This window comes from Lactuca sativa, chromosome 4 (assembly GCF_002870075.4).
Source record: "Lactuca sativa cultivar Salinas chromosome 4, Lsat_Salinas_v11, whole genome shotgun sequence".
Classification (NCBI taxonomy): domain Eukaryota; kingdom Viridiplantae; phylum Streptophyta; class Magnoliopsida; order Asterales; family Asteraceae; genus Lactuca; species Lactuca sativa.
The window spans coordinates 57,594,416-57,617,211 of NC_056626.2; the positions used below are offsets into that span (position 1 = coordinate 57,594,416).

Below are 22,796 nucleotides of genomic sequence, written 5' to 3' on the forward strand. Positions count from 1 at the left end.
CAATGATCTAAACATACTTTTACTAACATTTGACAAAAAGTCAAACTGATCAAAAAGTTAACGGTTCATTGTGTGGTAGCAAACTCTTGTCCCCGCCGTGGTCTAGTCCCGAAAAAATAGTCTTCAGACTCCCTTTTCCACCGTGTCATGGTCAGCCCTTGACCGCGTCACGGTTTGTCTAGCAGAACAACTTTTTCTTTAAGTCCTTAATCCCTTAAGTCCAAGCCTGAAACTTTCTAGAAGGTTTCAAGGCTCACTAATGGATTTATAGGGTTTACACAATGCGTTAAGTCCAAGCTTGAAACTTTCTGAAATAGAAGGTTTTATGCACAATGAGGTGTTGTGTCGCAACCATTAAATGACCACCGAGTCGTGTACACGTGCAATACCATGCCATGGTATTCCAACCACCGTGTCGCGGGAAAGAAAAATTCTCAAAGTCCAAATTAAAACTTTAACCATACAAAACATTAACTCATACCTAAATTGAGTGTTACATCTAGATACACATAACAATAAAATAATCCAAATAAAGATAAGGACAAAAGACTATAGAAAGATAGCTAAATGGAAGAGGAGATAAATGCGTGCAGATAAATCAATATCAACAAATACTAAAACACAATCTACAATTTAAACCTAGATTTTGCAAGATATATTAAACTCGTAGAAATATCAATTTTGGGATGCTATCTTTGTATATAGTATACTAGTTTATAATCCGTGGAAACCACGGTCAGAAAATTAATTAAACTTTTTAAGTAAAAACTCAAAACTATTAATTAATAATTTTAAATAACTTATTAATTAAAAGATATTTTTTTAGTTATATATAAAATTATAATCGTTGATTCAAATAAATAAGTAAAATATATCATCTTATAATTTGTATAAATTTTATTTTATTATAATTGGTATAAATTTTATTTTATTTTTATTCTAATATTATTAATTTAATGTAATTAAAATGTTATTTAAATTTTGAAATTTTAAATTTGAAATGGATAATTAATAGATTGACAATTGTCATGATATTAATTACAAGTATCAATAGATTGACAAGTGTTATGATATTAATTACAATGTCTAACATGGTGACACATGACAAAAGAACTACTCTTTTATTAGTATAGGGAGATAACCTTAACAAACCTAAACGAAAGACAGGGAACAAATTGCATCGTTTGCAATCATTTTCCAAGAAACTTTCTCTATAAAAAAAACAATAGAAATAAGGGACATAGGCAAAAAAAAAAAAAAAATTAGCTTTGCAATTTATCAAAAAGACAAATGATTATGATTTCTATGGTATTAGTTGGACTGCATGAGGTACAAGTGTAAGAAGGTCTCACGATATTTCAATGTCTTGGCCACGTTTTTTTATCCTTGTGGAAATCATTATAAACTTAATCTTTTTCCACATGATTAAACTTACTTAGATCACAAAGTCCTCACAATTAGATTCATGGCCAATGCGTGTTTTCACATGTAACTTCATGGTCTCAAACATGGATCATCTCCCACCCCGGCTCCACTGAAATGTAATATATTGTGCATACTCCATATAAGATAGAATGAGTGAAACCATTTTCAAGAACTTAAAAAATATGGAGAACTTGTATAAAGAGAAGTGTAAGAAGATATATTGGTTAAGGCCAGCATTCATTCATCACAACCATGTTAAAGCAACGCATAAACATTGGCTTATGGTCGTGGCATTTGCTTTTATTTTTGTCCTCTTCATAGCTGCATTTTGGTTGGACCTTGTAAGTATCCATTAAACTCGACTACCTTCAATAAGAAGATATATATTTGTATTTTTGCTTGTAAGATAATGAACATGCATACAATAGTTTTTTTTTTTTTTTTTTTAAATAGAAGTTCATCCCAGGGTTGAATTAATCCAATTTTGGAATGTTTAAATCACTAATGATCATCATTAGACCACCTTAATACTGGTTGTAGTTACCTTTTAGATATTTGGCAAGGAAAGGGTCAATAGAAATATATAGAAACAAAAATACTTTGAGATATCTATTTTTTTTAACTTTAGAAATATTAAAATCTCATATATATCTATATATTGGCTGAAAAAAAATGATTTTTTTTAAGGCTGAAAAAATGATTTTTTTTTTTAATTTTATTTTCAGTGAGTATATAGATATTTAAGTGATTTTTATGTTTCCAAATAAAAAAAAGATATATCAACATTTATCGTTCGGTTGGTTTCCACTTTTACGTTTCACATAGGGATGAACATATGGACCGGGGAACCGGCCGGAACCGGAACCCGATGGAACCGGTCAGGCCGGGACCGAGATGTTATTTATGTGGATTTTTGGAACCGGAAACCGGTAGGAACCGGAACCGATATAACCGGCAAAAACCGGTAGAACCGGCAAAAACCGGAACCGTATGATGCTATTTTTCAAGGACCGGTTTAAACATTTGAAGACACGACAAGAACCGGTAGAACCGTCGGGCCGGTTCGGTTCTTGATTTTGGCAGAAGCCGGTTCCAACCAGTTCGATCCTTTTGCTCATCCCTAGTTTCACATGCTTCTTCCTACATTGACGTGTATCTCACGTGATTTTTAAAATACTTTGTAAATATTAAAAACTAAACAATGTCTCGTGATATGTTTTGGTTACATTTTCATCCAAATTTTCACTTAATTATAATTATTGCTTATTTCCACATTTGACTCCATATGGCTACAAACATCCCCCCCCCCCCCCCCCCCCCCCACCCACACACACACCCAAAAAAAAAAAAAGGAAAAAGAAAAACACTCTATCTAAAAACGTGATACATTGCGCATATATATATAGACAAATAACATATTCAACAACTTAATTAGCAATATGAAGAGCTTATATACAGGCTAAGACCAAAACCTGGTCGTTGTCGGAATCATGTTGTATCAGTTTGTATTTTGTGGCTCATTATTCTGACCTTTGTTTGCTTTATTATATACTTGTTGATTGTGTTGTGGTCACACATATAGGTCTCTTAATTAACTTTTTAATGAAAATAAAATTATTTTTAAACCTATATAGTAAAATTGACTGCTCTGTAAATGCAAAAGTAGTCATCATCCCCTACACTAAGATATATTAAATGGAAAATTAAACCATAGTTAAAATTTTGCCAGTCAACACAATGAACACATGGTAACAACCAAACTTTAAACCCCTTAAACATATCATTTATATAAGTCCTTTTTGGCAGCTAATTGTTGATCACATATCACATATAGTGATATCTTTTATGCAAATAATGTATTTGGACTTTGGTAGTTTAATGTGTTGATCTAACTTGTACATGTATATAGTCTATGTTTTCAGGTCGATCAATCCTGCAAACTAAAATAACGAAAGAAGAACATGACTTCCCTCTTGATTGTCGTACATGGAATCAAACACCAACATGTCCAAAAAACTATCCAACAACCCATAAAAATCTAGACCGTTCGTCGAACAAGACATGTCCGGATTACTTTCGTTGGATCCACGAAGATCTACGACATTGGAGAGGGACAGGGATCACAAGAGACATGGTGGAGAGAGCAAAGTGGAATGCACATTTCAGACTAGTAATCCTTGATGGAAAAGCATATGTAGAAAGATTTAGAAAATCAATTCAAACTCGAGATTTGTTCACGCTATGGGGGTTTCAACAATTGTTAAGAAGGTACCCTGGTAGGGTTCCTGACCTTGAACTTATATTTGATTGTGATGATCGGCCGGTGTTTAATGCAAAACAATATTTTAGGAGACCCAATCCTGGGCCTCCTCCATTGTTCAAGTATTGTTCTGATCCGTGGAGCTTGGATATCGTTTCACCCGATTGGTCCTTTTGGGGATGGTAATTATTCTCTCCATTAACTCGTCTCTCTTTTTTTGTTTTTTATTTGGATGATATTTTAACATGAAGGTGTTCATAGTTAAATCTCATATGATTTTAAGGTATATAATTATTATTTTTTTTCTTATATATAACAAAACCATCAAAATATATAAATTGTTTTCTCTGTCTAATAAGTAATAACCACTCCTTCCATTTTGGGAACTTTAGTTGAAATGTTTACATTTTTCTCATCTTATAACAAAAAGAATTAAATCATCAATCTAAATGAAACAAACTAATGAATCTAATTCAAATTTTAAATCCAAAAAACAAATGAATAAATGAATAATGTGATTGTACATTTGTATTGTAATAGGCCTGAGACAAACCAAAAGCCATGGGAAATTACATTGAAGGACATTAAAGAAGGAAACAAGAGGGTCAAATGGAAGGAAAGGGTACCCTACGCGTATTGGAAGGGTAACCCTGGGGTGTCCCCTGTTAGGAGTGATCTTGTCAAGTGCAATGTCAACCAAACTTCCCATGTTGACTGGAATACCCGTTTATTTTTTCAGGTACATTAACCTTCAGTTTTGAACTTATAATATATTTTTAAATGTTAAGATGTGAGTAAATTTTCTGATAACTCTTTGGATGATAAACTTATATAATTTTATTGGTGGTTTAACACTTGGATAGAATTGGACCAATGAATCTGCAAATGGATACAAGCAGTCGAATATTGAAGATCAATGTACTTACAGGTAGAGAATAATTGTGAATACAAGATAGGATTAAATGTAGAAAAACATAAAAATACATTTTCATTTATTTGTGTACTATAACATCATATTTTATTACACTCCCTTGAAATTATTGACAAAATATTATTCAACACGATTTCATGAATAGGTATAAGATATATGTTGAAGGATGGGCATGGTCGGTTAGCGAGAAATACATATTGGCGTGTGACTCGCCAACATTATACATAAACCCGCATTACTACACATTCTTTTCAAGAGGGATGACACCCCTAGAGCATTTTTGGCCTATTCGGGAAACTAATAAATGTAGATCTCTTAAATTTGGTGTCGAATGGGGCAACAATCACACTTCCAAGGTAAGTTCACATTTCACAAACATTTTTTTTATTGAAGTCTTGTTTGTTATGTAGGACAACACATGACATGACCCTGACGTGACATGGCAATCTTGTATTTGTACTTTGTTTCGTTTGCATTGAACTAAAAATGAGAATAACATGAATACATCATCAATGAGATGAAAGTTACATTTGTCCCACACAAAATGGAGGAACAAGGACTAACTACTACTCTATTGTTTTTGCAAAAGACGTAAATATCATTTCATTCTTAACTTTGAAAGTAATCCAATTGAGCTTGTCCAATTTCGTTCAATCATATCCTATGTAACAAACATAACCTAAGGGTATGTGCTATGTGTTTTAATTGTACGACCCTGCTAGGCACAAGAGATAGGTAAGGCATCGAGCCAGTTCATTCAAGAGGATGTGAAGATGGAATATGTTTATGACTATATGTTACATTTATTGACGGAATACGCTAAGCTCTTGAAGTTCAAACCTATTATCCCTCCAAATGCAATGGAGCTATGTTCAGAATCGATGGCATGCTTTGCAGATGGAAAGTGGAGGGAGTTCATGGAAGAATCCCTCGTGCGCTACCCTTCAGATACAACTCCATGTACTATGCCTCCACCCTATGATCCCTCCACCATTAAATCTATCATTGACAACAACACAAGAGCAATAAAACAAGTTGAAATGTGGGAAGATGAATTTTGGAAGACTCACAACTTCAACAAATGACCAAACCTTGTTGTACTCGGTCGTAAAATTGCTTTAGGTTCTAGTAGTATCATTACTATACAAGTATTAAGCATGTAGAGACGATATTTGAATATGTAAGTAAAAATGAATTATATTATGTTGTGAAATAAGTAAAATTCAAAAAACAATTAACATAGAAGGGAGTCCAACAGGTCAAAAATGATCTAAAAGTCGTCCACAGTCTCCTACCTTCATGTTTACACATAAGTAAATTGTCTTATTTAAAAAGCTGGATCATTAGAAGAAATTTTTTTATAACACATTTATATATTATTAAATAATTTATGAAATAATAAAAATAGTTGAAAACATGCTAGACTGATTAACGTAATCCAACCCGCTACTCATTTTAACGTGTTGCTCAATGTGCCACTAACATATTTTATTACAGAAGATTTACGTAACAACTACTTATGACATACCCTCAAGAGAGTTACTTGATTTATATTTGAATTGTAAAAGGTTATACATTATAGTCACCAACTGAAAATAAAATATAGAGGATAATTTCAAAAGTCAAACCACTGACTATTCAATGGTCCAACAAAATGAAATAGAAAAAAGGGGTCTTCAAAAGATTACATTAACAAAGAAACCAAGATATGTATGTATGTATATATAAAGTATTTGAATATATATGTTTAGGATTAGTCCTCTTCCGGTGGTTTCTCCTCCTCAGCTGGTGGTTCCGCTTGGCCATCCTCATCATCCCCTCCTCCTCCTTCACCTTCCTCCTCCCCGGCTGGCTCAACTACATCCTCCGGCTTTGCATTGCTCCTTCTATTTGCAGCCTCGAGGACATGAGTGTAATTTCCTTTCTCCATGAAGAGTTGAGCAAAATGATGTTTGCAATAAAGAATACCATCAAGGGCAGCATATGATGAGTGTGTAAGAGGACACCCTCCATGAGCACATTTGAAGCATGATTTGTGGTATGGTTCTCCTTCCATTGTGATCTATAATGCTCGTAAAAAAATCGAATATGATTAGAAATAAGTGCATCCAATCTTGTGCTTAAACAAAAAAAGTATATTTTATTGCATCATGTCAGCTTTTGTAATTATCAATGTAATTACATACATTATTTTTCGAAAGTAGTTTCTACATCATATCAACAACTAATTTATAGTAATTTATAAGAAGCAGTGTACGAACCTTTTCGAGAGGATACACAGTCTTGCTACATTGTCTACATTTATCTTGCGTACCGGTGAATATAGACGAGACTTTGCTCGGAGGCGCTTTTTCTTTTTCTTTTGCTGTAGAATTTGGATACGAAATTGATAACAAAAATTCTCATAGTAAATGGGAAAACAATTAACACGAAATTATATTACATTAAATCTTACTTGCATGAAAATTCTTGCTGAAATTTCCAGATTCCTTGAAGAGTTGTTCGAAATGATGCCTGCAGTAAAGAACTCCATCCATTGAGGAGTAGTTGCTCATCTGCAATAAAATTTATATCAAAGATGATTGTAAATAATACTATATAAAACAACTTGATGAATTCTTGGAATATGTCTGTAATGATGAATTCTAACACTAAATTTTATCAGAAACCTACCAAAATCAAACGTTTCCTTGAGGTTAAAAAGAAAAACCAAAATAGTCAATCGTTTGTGCAATTAAATGGGCAAAAAACAAGCGATTCTTATCACATTGAGGCAAAGAAAAGCAACAAAACCAGAAAGAAAGAAAGAAAGAAAAGAAGATTTAGGAAACAAACCGAGAGAGTGCCTTTGCAATGGGTGCATCTAAAGCACGCTTTATGATAAGTAACTCCATCGGCAGTCAATAAATCAACAAAATAAACAGTCTTATCGCAAGTTTTGCATTTATCCAAAGTTCCTGTGAAAGACATCTTTTTTCCTTCTTATTTTCTTCTCAATTTTTTTCTGAAAAAAATAAAAAAAATCCCAACAAGAGGAAAGGCACCCAACAAAATTGGGTTGTCAAATATTTAATTAATTGAAGATCAAAGGAAAAAGAATTCCTTGTTTGTATTTGACAATATATTTCATCTTAATTTTCTGTTTTTTGTGATGGATTAGAGGCCGAGTTAGGATTGATTTAGTGAAATAATGACACCTGAGTGGAGATCCTAATAATTTTGAGGCAATAATCCGATACTCATGGAGAGAAACAAGGTGGTTTTTTCTCAAGTTTTGACCTATTCCTTCAATAAAACGATAATCACATACTTTGTTTTGATGTATAAATATTTGTATGCATGTTGGAATGGTAGTCGACATATAATTAATTAACAAGGTGTATAATTAATTTTTCATTGGTAGAAAACAAAAACTAATTAAAGACAATTAACATCAGTGCAAAAAATAATCGAGATTTCATTTTTTTAACTTTACCTCACACCCCCTAGATTAAGGTTTAGATTAATACATACAATAATAAGATGCAAACAAAAACTAAGAAGATATAAATTTACGTATCACTAGTTTATAACCCGTGGCAACCATGGTTAAAAAATAGTTATATTTTTATAATAAAAATTTATAATTCTTAATCAATTAATTTAAATAAGTCATTTAATAAATTATTAATTAAAAGATATATCAAAATTTTAAAGTTATTATAACTTCAAATTTAATATATAATTAGAAAATGTAAATTTGAATTTTGAAATGAGTTGCGTAATATATTTACATGACATATGACATAATATTAATGAAAAGTTGTATGAAAAAAAAAAAAGATTAAAACTATTTATTTATTAAAATAAGAATTGACAATTTACACAAGTTAAAAGTATAATCCTAAAAAAAAATCGATAGTTATATTTGGGGGTAGGAATTAACAAAGTTGTAAACATTGAGGTGCAAAGTGAACACTTCTCATTCATGTAGTTTTGCACCACGGCTGACTACGGCCCACTAACCTCCTTTTCACAGTCCCATTTGACGTTAACGGACGTATTTCGAAACCGGTAAAGTGATGGCCGGCGAAGTTTCTGATCATATCAACCAGAGATTCTTCGTCGCCGTCCACGTCGGCGCTGGTTACCACTCACCGGTTAACGAAAAGGCTCTCCGATCTGCAATGAAAACTGCCTGTCTCGCCGCCGCATCTGTTCTACGAACGGTCTCTCCTCTGTCTCTATATACATATCTCGATAAACGTTTGTAGCTTTGCATATGTTTAATTTTGTTATTAGTATATCGGCTTTTGAGTTTTCAATGATGTTTATTCCCTCGTTCACGAATAGGAGCTTCAGAGTTTTGAATCTATAGTTACTTTTCACCTTTAAAGTTCATATGGTTTTAAAGTTTCCGAGAATGATTTTTCACTTTATTGAACTTTATGCATAGGCGAATAATATGTGTTAAATTACAACGAATTTGAATCCATTTGTTTCTCAAACGTATTAGGTTTCCATATCATTGAAAATCAACAGGAAGTCTAATTTCCATGGAAGGGAGGGAATGTATGTGATTATGAAGCTTGTTAACTTACTGTTACTGTTGATAATGTTGGCTACTAAATAGGAAAGAGAATTTGGCTTGATGATTTGAAGCTTAACTTAGAATCGTTGAAACAGCTGCAGATATCTATTTAAAAGATAATTCATTAGTTGATTGTTTTTTGTATAGTTTTCATGCTCATTTGCTTTGTTATAGGGCTCTGGAGGATGTGCAGATGCTGTGTCAGCAGCCATTGAGACCTTGGAGGTATGATTAGACTACTTTTGCTGTGTATACATATGATCAGCCTTCTCCTTTTCCAACTCTACTTTTGCTCATAGTATGATTAGACTCTCTGTCAGAGCATAAAATTCCTTTTGCTTTGTGTTACAACAATCTTAAAAAATTGTGTAAACCTCATTTCTTGAATGATGAAGTGCAGAATGATCCATGCACAAATGCTGGAAGAGGGTCAAATTTGACAGAAGATGGTGATGTTGAATGTGATGCAAGTATCATGGATGGTAGCTCTGGAGCATTTGGTGCTGTTGGAGCAGTGCCAGGTATATCCATATAATATATATTTCATTATCTCTAAAGACTTTCATTTCATCTATTTCTTGGGTTTGCTTATATTATTTGAGGCTTTTTATTCTAATATATTATATATTCTACCTTTCTTTGAAGCAAATGATTACCAGGTGTAAGAAATCCCATTAAGATTGCAGCTTTGCTGGTGAAGGAGCAAATCTTGGGTTCATCACTGTTGGGTCGAATTCCTCCCATGTAATCAAACTTCTTTTGCATCCAATTTATCACTGGAACTTTACATGTTACATAAAAACTTATTATTAATATTTAATTTACTCAGGTTTTTGGTTGGTGAGGGTGCCCGTGTTTGGGCAAATTCCAAGGGGATTAATATTTTTGAAACCATTGAAAAGGCCAATGAGGTAATATATTAAATTTTACTAGGATTAAGTTATTATCACAGTTTTTCCTAATTTAATACCTAAATATCATCGTGACCACATATTTTCTGCTTAACTGGCCTTTGTTATATCCTTTTATAGTGGCTTATAACAAGAAAGGCAAAAGAACAGTGGAAGAAATATAAAGCAATGCTTGATGATGCCAAAGCTGAAATTACTTTGGTGAAATCATCATCTAGTCATCAACAGATTGACAATTCATCGGGTATGACTGATAAACAATTTTTTTTTCCAAGAATATTAATTCATTTAAACTCGAGTGAACTAAGTAGTGTTTGGCAACCAGTAATCAAAGAGGGAATGGAATGAAGCACTACAATAAAATGAAAAAATCATGAGCATTTTCTAATTATATCTAAAGTTTATCTTAATAAAAAAATATTTGTTTTAAAAACCACATTTGAATGACTCGTTCCATTCCTTTGTTTTACCATTCTATCAAATTCAAAAATTAATGAATTCTGTATTTATTCCACAATCAGATAAAGGAGAAGACAACATCATGGATACAGTAGGAGTTATATGTATTGATAAACAAGGAAACATAGCTTCCGGAGCTTCTAGTGGTGGCATTGCACTAAAAGTAATATTTATTTACATCTTCATTAATAACCATATTTTACCATTTTTTTTAATATTTAAAAAAAAATTCAAAATTAGGTGAGTGGGCGTGTAGGATTAGCAGCGACATACGGTTGTGGCTGTTGGGCATCTTCAAATGTTGGTTGTTGTGTTAGTGGTGCTGGTGAATGCCTAATGAAACTTTTTGCTGCTCACCAATGCTGCATATCTCCATTACTGTATGATTTACTCATATATATTTTATATTTTAAAAAAATATTAAAATAGTGATTATGTATATTATTTATTGAAGATCACATGCTGGACCAGTAGCCGCATGCTCAAAGGTTTTAGAGTCTGTAATTGAAGACAATAGTGATACAAGTGCTGGATTTTTGCTTGTGCAAGCTGAGGCTCCTTTGGTGGTGAGTATAAATTTGTTATTAATTTTTATGTATTAAACGTTGATAATTTTGAATTAATTTTGTTAGGGTCCTGGATCATCACGAGAGCTGAAAGCTGTTGAAATAGCTGCTGGGTTTACTAGTTTGTCTTTTGGAATAGGGTATTTTGGTAATTCCATGGACCACCCAAAGGTATGGAACTCTTTTGATGAAACTTTTAATAAAAAATCTTTAAAAAAAATGAAACTTTTGCAGGTTTCCATTTTGAGGAGTACAAAACAAGACAATACAAGAGATATATGCCAATTTGCAGCTTTAGTTAACCTCTCCTCTTCTCCCATTAGATATCATTGATTGGGTCTCAGGTATTTTGTGTACAATTTTATAAATCTTGCAAAAATTATTACCTAACCTCTTTTAGATTTAAATTACTCATATTTATATAAATTTTGGATGTTTGATTATTTAGAGTGTTTATTCGGTTATTAATTTCTTTTAAATAATTCTTTTTTATTTCTTTTTATGGATTAATTCTTTTTTATTGGATTATTATATATTAATAAATATTATTTATAAATATATAACATTTATATACTAATAAATATTACTTTATTGGATTATTAAATTTTTTTAGTTAAATTTTATAATTCATTTTTATTGGATTAATTCATTTTTTTTTGGACAACACCATCAACCTAATATATTTTAAAAAATTTCATCCATCCAACCACTATCGGACAAACCGGGTCAAGAAACACATGTTGAGTTATAAAAAAAATGGCTAGAAAGAATAACAACGTAACATCAACTTGAAAAACAATAAACTAAAATCAACTTAATCAATATTCTATTTGAATTTTTAAATGATTATTGTGTTATTTTGATTTTGGATGACAATTTGTATGTTTTTATAATTATTCAGCAACTTCATCCACCACAGTATAGAACAGCAGGATAGTATTGTTATTTTTCATCATTCGGCACAGTCAATCAGATATACAATCAAACAACATAGCTTCTTTCCCAGTTAGAAAACTCTTCCATACAGCACTTTCTCAAACAACACTTTTTCGAACAGAAACTATCAAACGGGACCTAAGTTGTGAGACACATTTTATAGATATAGCAAATGTAAACAATATATCATATGTAAAAAAAAAAACCTTCTAAATATTTAATAAAAACTAGTTTATGACTTATTTAAGCTAGTTTTAGGATTGAAACTAGTTCAATGAAGACTAATTTTGTATTACTTTTCTTCATCAGAATCAGAGTCCTCTTCTTTAACTTCTGTCGACACTTTTTCCAAACAAATATGTTCTTCAAAAGGCATCATCTGAGACCGAATCAGACAAAACATCATAATCTTTAGAGGTGTGTGTGGAGGTTTGGTTCTGTTATTGCTCAAAACCAAATCATAACCATTACACTTGGTTAATGTATTTCGATAGCCATTGAATAATGGTTAATATAGGTTTTTGGTTAACAGTTTAGTCGGTTAATGGTTATGGTTAATGTTAAATATCGGTTAACATTTTTCTATAAAATTTGAAAAACATAAAGTCCATTGCTATAAAAAGTGAATGATTATGTATATATAATTGTATTGATAGAATATTACTTATCATATCTAATTCCAAATAATTATCTATTAAAATTTCAATTCTTAATATAAATACATACCATATATTTGATATTATATTATATTAAAAAACATTTATTAATATTATTGGTTCGGTTCAGTTTTATAAAAAAAATCATAAACAATCCATATGTATTCAGTTAATCAAAATTAGAAAATTGCATCACTGTTTTAATGATAGTTTTGTTAAAATGGTTCGGTTATATCAGTTAATTTGGTTTTGATTCGGTTTTTGAGTTTATATGGTAATATCTTTCTGAATAAACTACTTCACGAGCATCATCTGTTATTTCTTCATCAACTTAGCCATTCAGATTTTTGGAATAACGATCAAGATATATAGCAATTCTATTACCATTTTCATAACCTTTCTCAATAGAAGACACATAATCTTCTTCGGAATTTAATATTCATAACTAGGGGTGAGCGTGGTGCGATTCGGTGCAGTTATTAGCCAAAACCTCACCACTAACTGCAAATGCGGTTAATCCAATTTCAAAACCGCATGGTGCGGTTATTTTTGCGGTGCGGTTAGGCGGTTATTTTTGCGGTGCAGTTTTGTTTTTTATGTGTTGCGGTTATTAACCGCATGGATTTGGTGCAGTTATTTTGTGTGGTCTTTAACCACAGTTTAGAGCTCAAATAGTTTTAAGAGTTCAAAGATATTACTTGTAATAAAAAAAAAAACCATAAGGTATAATACAATTAACTATTTAACTTAAACCACAAACAACTAATATCTTAAAAACGTCAAATCAATAGTAATTAACAATAAATATCTTAAAATTGTCTAATTTCATCCTTTTTCAAAGTGAAACATAAGAAAAAACCAACATTTTTGTCTTCTAGTAATGTATACGTCTTCAATTCATGAAACCTGTCTTATTTTTAATATTTAACAAACTAATAATTGATAAAAAAAATTGTATATAATATATGCGGTGCGGTGCGGTTTTTTTGCGGTTTTTTGAACCTAATAACCGCACCGCATCGCGAATTTGCTGTTTTTGAAAAACAGAAAACCTCACCATCGGTTTTTATTGCGGTTGCGGTTTTTCGGTTGCGGTTTTTGCGGTTAATTTTAGTTCCGGTGCAGTTTTTGCTCACCCCTATTCATAACCCATGAGTTAAAAGGTAACTTCGGTATTAAAAAAAATAAACATTTTTGCATTTACTAGGAGTCAACTTTCTAAGAATAACAAGAAATTCAGTAAACTCATAGATGCAAAATCAATATTAGTTAGAGTTTCAATAACTCCAACATTATAGGTTAGGGGTTTGGCACAAACGCTCCATCATAGTTAATGTCAATTGTGAGGAACCAATTTGATACATTCTGCTAATTTTGAAAACAAAAACCTCATAAGAAACTAATAATATGAACCCAGTGACTAACATTAATGAAGAAAATTCAGAACTTTAAACGTGATCAATCCTAAAATAAGTGAAGAAAAATGAGCTCAAAACTTGATAAATTTTAAAATTAGTGAAGAAAATGAACTCAGAAACCCATCAATTTTTCTCTTCAACGAAGTCAACAACCCTAAATTATGATGTAAAAAAAACCCTAAATTACATACATGTAAAATCTCACTTTGTACTACCAGAAATCACACCACTTGGAATCGCACCACTTGAAGGATGGCAGAAATTTATTTAGAAGGGCAATAATACATAGTAAGCCCCCAACATTTATTTAGAACAAGAATAATACATAATACACCCTTGAAAGTATATATGTCGGCAATATAGAAAGCCATCCTTTGGATTCCAACAATCCCTCTTTCAAATCATTCAGATACTCATTAAGCACTTCATCTATTTTCTCTTATGTTGGGTCCATAACCTCCCAGTTGGATTACCCTGACCTACAATCTCCCGGTTGGATTGCCCCAGGTTTGTTGACCGACCGCACAAAGCAGTACAGTCTCAACCCAACCACTCTAATGCCGACATATAACATATAATCATATATTCAGCAAACAGATAATCATATAGCCAGTCATCAGACTAACAGGCAGGTCGATAGATCACTATCGCATAACAACATCCTATATACCATGATACATAAACTAGTGGGCCGACATTGGTACCTTCGACTCACGAGCATAGAACATCATGACGATCACGAGGAGCGATAGAGTCATCAAGAACGATGGAGGTCCAGCACATTAGAACGCCGTAGCAAGAGCTGCTCATCTCCCAGTGGATGAGGTTCGATTGATGATGCATAACATGTTGGACCAACAAAGGCGCAAGTTTATAGATCTCCTAACTCAAGGGCTAGCAAATGCTAGAGGCGAAGCTCCAGTGATCAACGAACCAATAGTCATTAAACGAGTCAATAATGGACCAGTTCCCTCTCGTCCAACAACAGTTTAGTAAGGGAACGATGACTCGAAAAGTCATCAAGGACCACTCCCTCTTCTGGAAGAATCAGATATTCGAAGGAATAATGAACCAAGAGGCTATTGCAAGTATAAGGACTTCATAACTTGCAATCCGTCATCATTTAGTGGGAAATAGGATCTAGTAGGAGTCATGGATTGGATTTCAAAAGTGGAGTGGGCCTTCATAACCTGCGGTTGCACGGGAAAACTGTAGACCACCAACGATGTAAGGCAATGCAAGGGTGCATCGATCCGTTGGTGGAATACGTTGGGAAAGACATTAAGTCCTAACAAGCCGCTACAACTCACATGGGAAGAATTCTTACCCACTTCAAGCGCATGTTCTGCTCAGCAAAAAATATGTTGGAGTTAGAGAATCAACCCCTAACATTAAAGAAGGGAAGCATGTCCATTGATGAATATACCAACGCCTTCACTGACAAAATGGAATTTGCCTTGCGTGTGGTCCCCGATGAATTATCCAAGATTGATAGGTACTCCAAGGGAATACCATGGGAGTATTATGTGTCGGTTAAGCATGTGCATACTTTTGAGGCAGCCATCTGGGTAGCAAGATCAATAAAAGAGATTATCAAAAGGAGAGCTACCAACAAAACTGAAGTTGGCGAGAAAACGAAAGGTGAAGGAGTCTCAAGGTCCGATAAGAAAAGTAAAACCTCAAGGTCAGACCCCAACGACAAGAGATCTGGGGGGTAATAATGAGGCAAACTGGTGCAATAAATGCAAGAAGAAGCATGCTAGGCAATGCAAAGGATAAGTGACCTGCTACAGCTACAGGTGTGGAAGACTTGGTCACTATTCTGATGAGTGTAGGTACGATGGAAGGGTGTGTTTCGAGTGTAGGGAAGAAGGGAATGTCATGAAGGACTGCCCGAAGAAGAAAGAAGCTGCAAGGTAGAATGTGCCGCCAAAACCAAAGGCACGAGCAATTCCAGATGATCCTAGACAAAGAGAGAAAGATGAAGCAAATGACGCATGACTAAAACAAGAGAAGGAAGCCACTTCTCCAAAGTTCAAGACATAAAGTAGTCATCCCACATAGATAGTAATAGGATGTGTAGCCCAACGTAAGAGGAATGAAGTATGAATAAAATGTTGTAATCATTTTCAAAAGTTATAAAATTTCTAGTTATGTTACATTTTTCACTGTGTGACTATAAGAAATTTGATTTCAACATAATGGGTTGGTCAAGAATAAATTATGGTATTGTGTGCCTTGTAGACCGAACACTACACGAGAAAGAATTTATACCAAGGATTGGAAAGTGGAATTACGACTGAAGATACGCATGGAAGAAATCTTAGTGGAGTCTAGGAAAGTTGTTGTATATGATTACTTGGACACATCTATATGTGTTAAATTGTTTTTTATGATTTTTAGGAGTAGTAACTTGGGGACTGCGAGACAATTCTTATGATTAGTATGAATATGTGTGAAAGGTAGTATGGGTCCGTACTACCAGAAGCACCAGATTTGTACTTGAATCACGATGAGTCACAAGGTTACTAAGGCACTAATAGTAGAATTTGTTTTGTTCATGTTCGTCGTTACCATCGTTTCAGTAACTGCTAAGAAGATGAATGATATTAGTATGAAAATGATATCACGACACGTGTCTGTCTTGTTTGCTTTTAAAACTGCAACTACCTCCATAGCAAGGTAGCAACTAAATTAACTTCTACAAGCTACAAGGAATTATGTTACTTTATGTTGCAGTGATATTTGAAAAAAGTGGTTTTGTAATTAGCATGAGAATAGATAGTAACAATAATAACTAATCAACATATTATTCGAACTCCAAATCCATATATTGTGATTGTTTGTCACTCAAAGACTTAACCATCATATCATTGTGCTTTTTACATGCTAGTGCCATACAAAAATCAACAGCCCAAGACATACATGATATAATTTGTCTTAATACTAGAGTTTCTTGTATGTATGTAAACTTATACTCTCTTTACTTGATTATCATACACCTTTAGTTGTAAAATTTTGTTGTATTGTCGTATTTATCACTATTTGGCATGTTCACTAGTGTGGGTTTGTGATGTGTATCTATAGAAAATTCAGGTATTCAATGTCATTACCTTAAATTTTTTATTCTAGGAAAGACAATCTGTGGTTTCAAAAGTGATACATAAACTCAAGATGCGATCAAAAATGGCAAATCACATTAGAGATTTTCTTGAGAAACGTGAATTCATAGAGATAAAATAAAGCCGTTTTTTATTTTCTTTTTTCTCTATGGCTAATTATTATTTGCTACTGAAGTTTAAAATTCCGATGATGGAATTGATTACTACTGGGAATCTAAACAAACTTGTTGATGGTTAAGTGAAGCGTGCATTTGAGTTTGTAAAAAACATTAGGACCAAGATTGATTTGACAAATACTACATATGAATTTTAGATGGTTGATGCTGACTATGGTAAGTGCATGGAGATGATATACAACTAAAGAATTGTTAAGTAGTAAGTTATATATATTTATTAGTACACAGATGATTTGTTATGTGTTTAGTCCAAAATAAACACATATAGTCACAAACAAATTCAAGAATCAAAACTCAATAGGTTTCACCAAAACATGGTAAAAATCCATAAGAAACCTTGATTCAAGAATCAAAACTCAAATAAGTTTTAGTTTGGACTAAGCACATAATAAATCATCCTTGTACTAATAAAGATATATAACTTATCACTTAACAATTTTTCAGTCTATCTCCATAAAGTTACCATAGTCAGCATCAACCATATAAAATCCACAGGTAATATTTGTCCAATCAATCCCTTCGGTCGTAATCACTTTTACAAACTCAAATCCACACTTCACTCCACCATCAACAAGCTTTTTTAGATCCCCAACGGTTATCAACTCCATCATCGAAATTTCAAACTTCAATAACAAATAATAATTAGCCATAAAAAAGAAAAAAGAAAATAACAAAATGGTTTTACTTTACCTACATGAAGTCATTTTTCTCAGAGTAAATTACTGAAATCGTCCCTATGGTTTGGTCAAAATTGCACGTTTGGTCCCTAACTTTTTTTTTGCACTCGGATCGTCCCTGTGGTTTGATTTTGTTGCGTTTTTCGTCCCTTACATACATAAAGTTAGGGACCAAACATGCAATTTTGACCAAACCATAGGGACGATTTTAGTAACAAAATCAAACCATAGGGACGATCCGAGTGCAAAAAAAAGGTTAGGGACCAAACGTGCAATTTTGCCAAACCATAGGGATGATTTTAGTAATTTACTCTTTTTCTCAAGAAAATCTCTAATATCATTTACCATTTTGCACGCATCTTGAGTTTACGTATCGCTTGTGCAACCAGCTTGTCTTTCCTAGATTTTGGCATGGCAACAGCCTGTAAAACGCACAATGGACAATGACATGATGATGGTTAGTTAGGTCTTTGAGTGACTAACAATTATAATATCTAGATTTGGAGTTTGACTCACTAATGTGTTGATTAGTTATTATAGTATCGTAAAAGACCTATTGCTCCATTTTTTTTAGGCAAACTACACCACCATCGATTAGTTCCAAAAGTAAAGTCTATTGGGGGTGTCTTTTCTATTGGATGTTAGATCCAGGTGAGGATGAAATATCAAATGTGAAGTTGTTTGGCGTGAGACCAAGGATGATGATGATATGGTGTCGAGGTCTATGATGTTTAACGGTGAAATTCTTGGGGATCATAGATATTAATATTTAATATAAATTAGAGAATGAGTGTAAAGAGTAGTTTGAGAAGGGAAAAAGAGGAATTACCGCCAAATACCGGTTCAATTCTTTGACAGAATGTAACGCAACAATCAGAACCCGAAACAACCTTAAAAAAAATATAGTAAGGACATTTGATGAATTAGGCAAGAAATAGCAATGTACTTTCGTTTATTTGTTTATTATAGCATGATGTCATTTCTTTCTATTATGGCATTGTACTCTTATTTTTTTTTCTTATTAGAACATTACAATTTGGAAAAATCCACCCAACTATAACATTGTACTTATTTTTTCTTATTTTTACTAGGACAATTCAACTTCTAAAAATTCTACCCAACTATAACATTGTGGTTCGAAAAAATTTCTTATTGGGGCATTGTAATTCAAAAAATCAACCTATTTATAACATTGTACTTTTAGTTTTTTTTTCTTATTATGATATTATACTTTCAAAAATCTACCCAATTATAGCAACGATGACATTGCTATAATTAGGTAGATTTTTCTAAGTACAACGCTCTAATAGGAAGAAGTGAAAGTATGATCATCTAATAAAGAAATCAATGGAAGCACATTGTTATTCCTTGCAATAATGACTAAACCCTAATAAATATTTAGTATTCATAACGGGCTCACCTCTGGAAAATGTCCTATGGCCAACAAAGCCTAACATCCACAATCAGACCTAGAAAGACAACAGAGCTCCCATAAACCCAAATACATGTTCTTCAGAATGATGTAGTCAGACGATCTATCACATTCAACTGAAGAAAAAAAATAATTAAAAAAAAAAAGTGAAAAGAGAAAAAATAGTAACTAGGACATGTCAAGCAAAAAGAACATGTTTTCAACTTACATATTATGCTAACCACTCTCAAATGTGTCTTCAAAACTACTCCAATTTCACGTGGACTACAAAAATAAAGCCTTTGGAGATGCATAACGAAGAGGAATTGACTCTTGTACCCTCGAAGCAGATCGCAAGAACAACCGTAGTTGAGAGCTCACAACAAACATTAACCCTGGTTAATAAACAAATAAAGATGTCATAACAGTGTATAGAAGATGATAGAACGAAGAAAACCACTTTCCTGTATGGCAAAATTACTAAAATCTTGAAATATAACGATAAAAAAAAGATTAATAAAAACATGCCTTAAGAAGAAAAAGGAGGTGTTAGTATATCCCAATTTAGAAACCAACAATTTGATGAACTAAATAGTAGCTTTGTATGACAATAAACAAACCATCTGTTTCACCAAGAACAAGCAATATTCAACTATTGAACTGAAATTAATTCATCAATTTCTGCTGAATCTATAACTCCAAGAAGCTTTGAGAAAATGTCACACAGTTGATTCATGCATCCACCATTAACAAAGTTGAAGCAACTCTCTTTACAAGAACATAACAGAAGTGAACCACAGTAACTTGCTCTGAGAGAACAAAGTCAACTGGTCAAACTACAAAGACCTGATCAACATACTAACCAAGATTCTCCAGTTTATTACAAGTTGTCATCACCATTATCAAATCCAACTAACAAATAGAAAGGAAACAACCTGTGGGACTTTCAGAATTACTGAAAACGAGATAATGTGGTCTTAAAGTATCCACCAACTGTTCGAAAGTGACGAAATCGCCCTTGGACTCGAGAAAAGCATTCTATCTCTTGAAGTTGTCAGAAGGGTAGTAAATATAAATATATCAAGGAGATCTTTTCTGGCTTGACTAAAGTCAAAGCAACCAATCTACTCTCCAAATGTTGACTTGTAGATGCACATTGCAAGCCTTGAGTTGAATATGTTACTGCTGCAGACACTATTCAATGAATTGAAATCTCTAAAATCTTGAAAGATAGATTTAAAACTGCTTCATGTCAACTGATATATATCTGATGAAATAGGTTTGAAATTCAATGACTTCAGAAAATATAACCTGCAAAAACATAACAACATATGATTGAAACTTTGATAAAACTCTATTTTAAAAAGAAAAAAAAATGTTGAATATATATATATATATGAAGTTAGAAAAAAAACTACAGATTAAAAGACGAGTGACAAACATGTAACATAACCCATGTCATTTTTTTAAAATGAAAGGTGTCAACCTTGCGTTATGAAGGTCTAAAAGCAAAATAAAGCATTCCATTGATGTTCACTTGCTACATCAACCAACCAAAATCATGTGCAAATTCGATTTGACATAAAAAAACTGGGAAAATGACAAAACCTGTGAATAGAATAGGCAAGATTAAATGTCTGGAAATTATGGCTTTGCTAATTGTGATTCAACACGTAATTGTCCAATATAGATAGACAATCCAAACCATATCCAACAAAAAGTAGCCAGATTCAAGTCACGTACACAGAAACATTCCTAAAAAACGAAATAGTTTTTACATTGTAATCCAAAGAAACCCAAAAAAAATTCTACTCGGTTTGTTATTCCTTCCCGATTGGAACCCCAAAAAACGCAAAACTTACACAATTAATGGAGGTCTGAGTTGTTCTTCGTCGGCTGTTCCACTCGCTCATGTCGATTCCTTTGATTTTGACGATTATTTCGATTATAGTCGTTCTCTCCGTCACTTCGCCTTTCCCGTACCGAAGAAAAAAAAAAGGCACTAGGGTTTGAGTTTTTACCCTTTCCTACAGAAGTACATAAGAACGACTAATGTGTTATTCCTTTTTTAACAAGCCAATAGACAATCAGCATCCAATGTGCTCAAATCGAAGAGATAACGAAATTAATAAAAAATTGGACAAATTACACGAATGGTCCCTATGGTTTGGTGTTTGTTACGCGTCTAGTCCCTAACTCCATTTTTTAACCCTGCCAATCCTTAATAGTTTGGTTTAGTGCACGCGTGGTCCCTCATCTAACCTTCCGTTTGATTTTGGAGTTAAAACCCCCACGTGTCTTGCACGTTGAGGGTTATTTCCGTCATTTTACTTATTCATCCCCCTTTTCTTCCTCTACGTTTGTTCTCTCATTTCATCTCTCGTTTCTTTAATGGACAAAAAATCAACAATGATGAAATGTAATTGCGGGCAACCAAGTGTTATACTGACATCATGGACCGACGACAACCCCAGAAGAAAGTTTTATGGTTGCACCAAAGAAGGTAAGGTCGTTTTGATTCTAACTCAAGCTTTTGTGTGACAATGACCGCAAATCTGTTGGATTTGAACTTGACAGGGACCTAAATGTAAGTTTATTGGATGGGTTGATGAGGAAGGATGTGGACGATGTACTAGGATAATTCCAGGGCTTTTGAAGGCTAAGAACAAAGTTGAAGCTGAGAATCGGCTGCTGAAGATAATCATTATTTTAAGTTGGGTGTTCATAGGAATCATTATTTACAAGTTGTAGTGCTTAAGAAGATCCAACTAGTATGCTATGTATGATGTTTGTCTTTTTTGAACTTATTTTGACTTCTATGATCCATCTAGTTGGTTGTTGTATGTGAATTTGAAGTGTTTTGAAGTGTTTCTGGAATGTATTTTGATTAAGTGTTTGTGAATTTGATAATATTTTGGTTTAGGTGTTTGATTAAGTGTTTTTGGAGCTTATTTTGACTTCTATGAGCCATGTATTTTCATCAAGTGTTTCTGGAATTTATTTGGAAAAGTAAACACTAACAATTGACAAAAACAACCAATAACATATGCTAACAATCGACATAAACAACCAATAGCACAAGTGGGATTTAATAAAGGGTAATTTAGTTTCCATACTTTCCATAACATAGTTTCATACATCAACAAAATGGTTAATAGTTTCATACATCAACAAAATGGTTAACCAAAAGAAACATAATTTACCCAAAAGTATTAACCATAAGGACACAGTTTTACCAAAAAGACACAGTTTAACCAAAAGAACTGATTAACCAACAA

The 22,796-nt window shown here is 32.9% G+C and overlaps 2 protein-coding genes and 1 non-coding gene across 7 annotated transcripts; 2 read left to right on the forward strand and 1 right to left on the reverse strand.

The window, feature by feature from the left end:
- Positions 1-3,280: 3,280 nt before the first annotated feature.
- Positions 3,281-5,845, forward strand: LOC111878501 (uncharacterized). The gene is made up of 5 exons (XM_023875010.3): positions 3,281-3,867; positions 4,226-4,424; positions 4,549-4,613; positions 4,762-4,972; positions 5,339-5,845. Exons 1-5 carry the CDS (start codon positions 3,338-3,340, stop codon positions 5,699-5,701), a joined length of 1,368 nt encoding a protein of 455 aa, XP_023730778.1. The 5' UTR covers positions 3,281-3,337; the 3' UTR covers positions 5,702-5,845.
- Positions 5,846-8,602: 2,757 nt separating this feature from the next.
- LOC111878502 (putative threonine aspartase) lies at positions 8,603-12,643 on the forward strand. 2 transcript variants are annotated; one of them, XM_023875012.3, is made up of 12 exons: positions 8,603-8,824; positions 9,361-9,411; positions 9,587-9,707; positions 9,846-9,930; positions 10,016-10,097; positions 10,218-10,341; positions 10,619-10,719; positions 10,797-10,936; positions 11,011-11,122; positions 11,189-11,293; positions 11,357-11,466; positions 12,368-12,643. In XM_023875012.3, exons 1-11 carry the CDS (start codon positions 8,678-8,680, stop codon positions 11,453-11,455), a joined length of 1,167 nt encoding a protein of 388 aa, XP_023730780.1. In that variant the 5' UTR covers positions 8,603-8,677; the 3' UTR covers positions 11,456-11,466; positions 12,368-12,643. The 2 variants fall into 2 exon arrangements, with proteins under 2 accessions (XP_023730780.1, XP_023730779.1); XM_023875011.2 differs by lacking the exon at positions 12,368-12,643 and having other exon boundaries at positions 8,604-8,824; positions 11,357-11,565.
- Positions 12,365-21,589, reverse strand: LOC111878504 (uncharacterized). Of its 4 annotated transcripts, none has more exons than XR_002845814.3 (5): positions 21,381-21,589; positions 19,748-20,829; positions 19,528-19,655; positions 18,937-18,997; positions 12,365-12,437 (listed from the first exon to the last, which is right to left on the reverse strand). It is a non-coding gene; the product is annotated as an uncharacterized LOC111878504 (transcript). The 4 variants fall into 4 exon arrangements; XR_006190319.2 differs by lacking the exon at positions 12,365-12,437 and adding an exon at positions 13,834-13,852; XR_002845810.3 differs by lacking the exon at positions 12,365-12,437 and adding an exon at positions 17,230-18,529 and having other exon boundaries at positions 21,381-21,588.
- Positions 21,590-22,796: the final 1,207 nt, after the last annotated feature.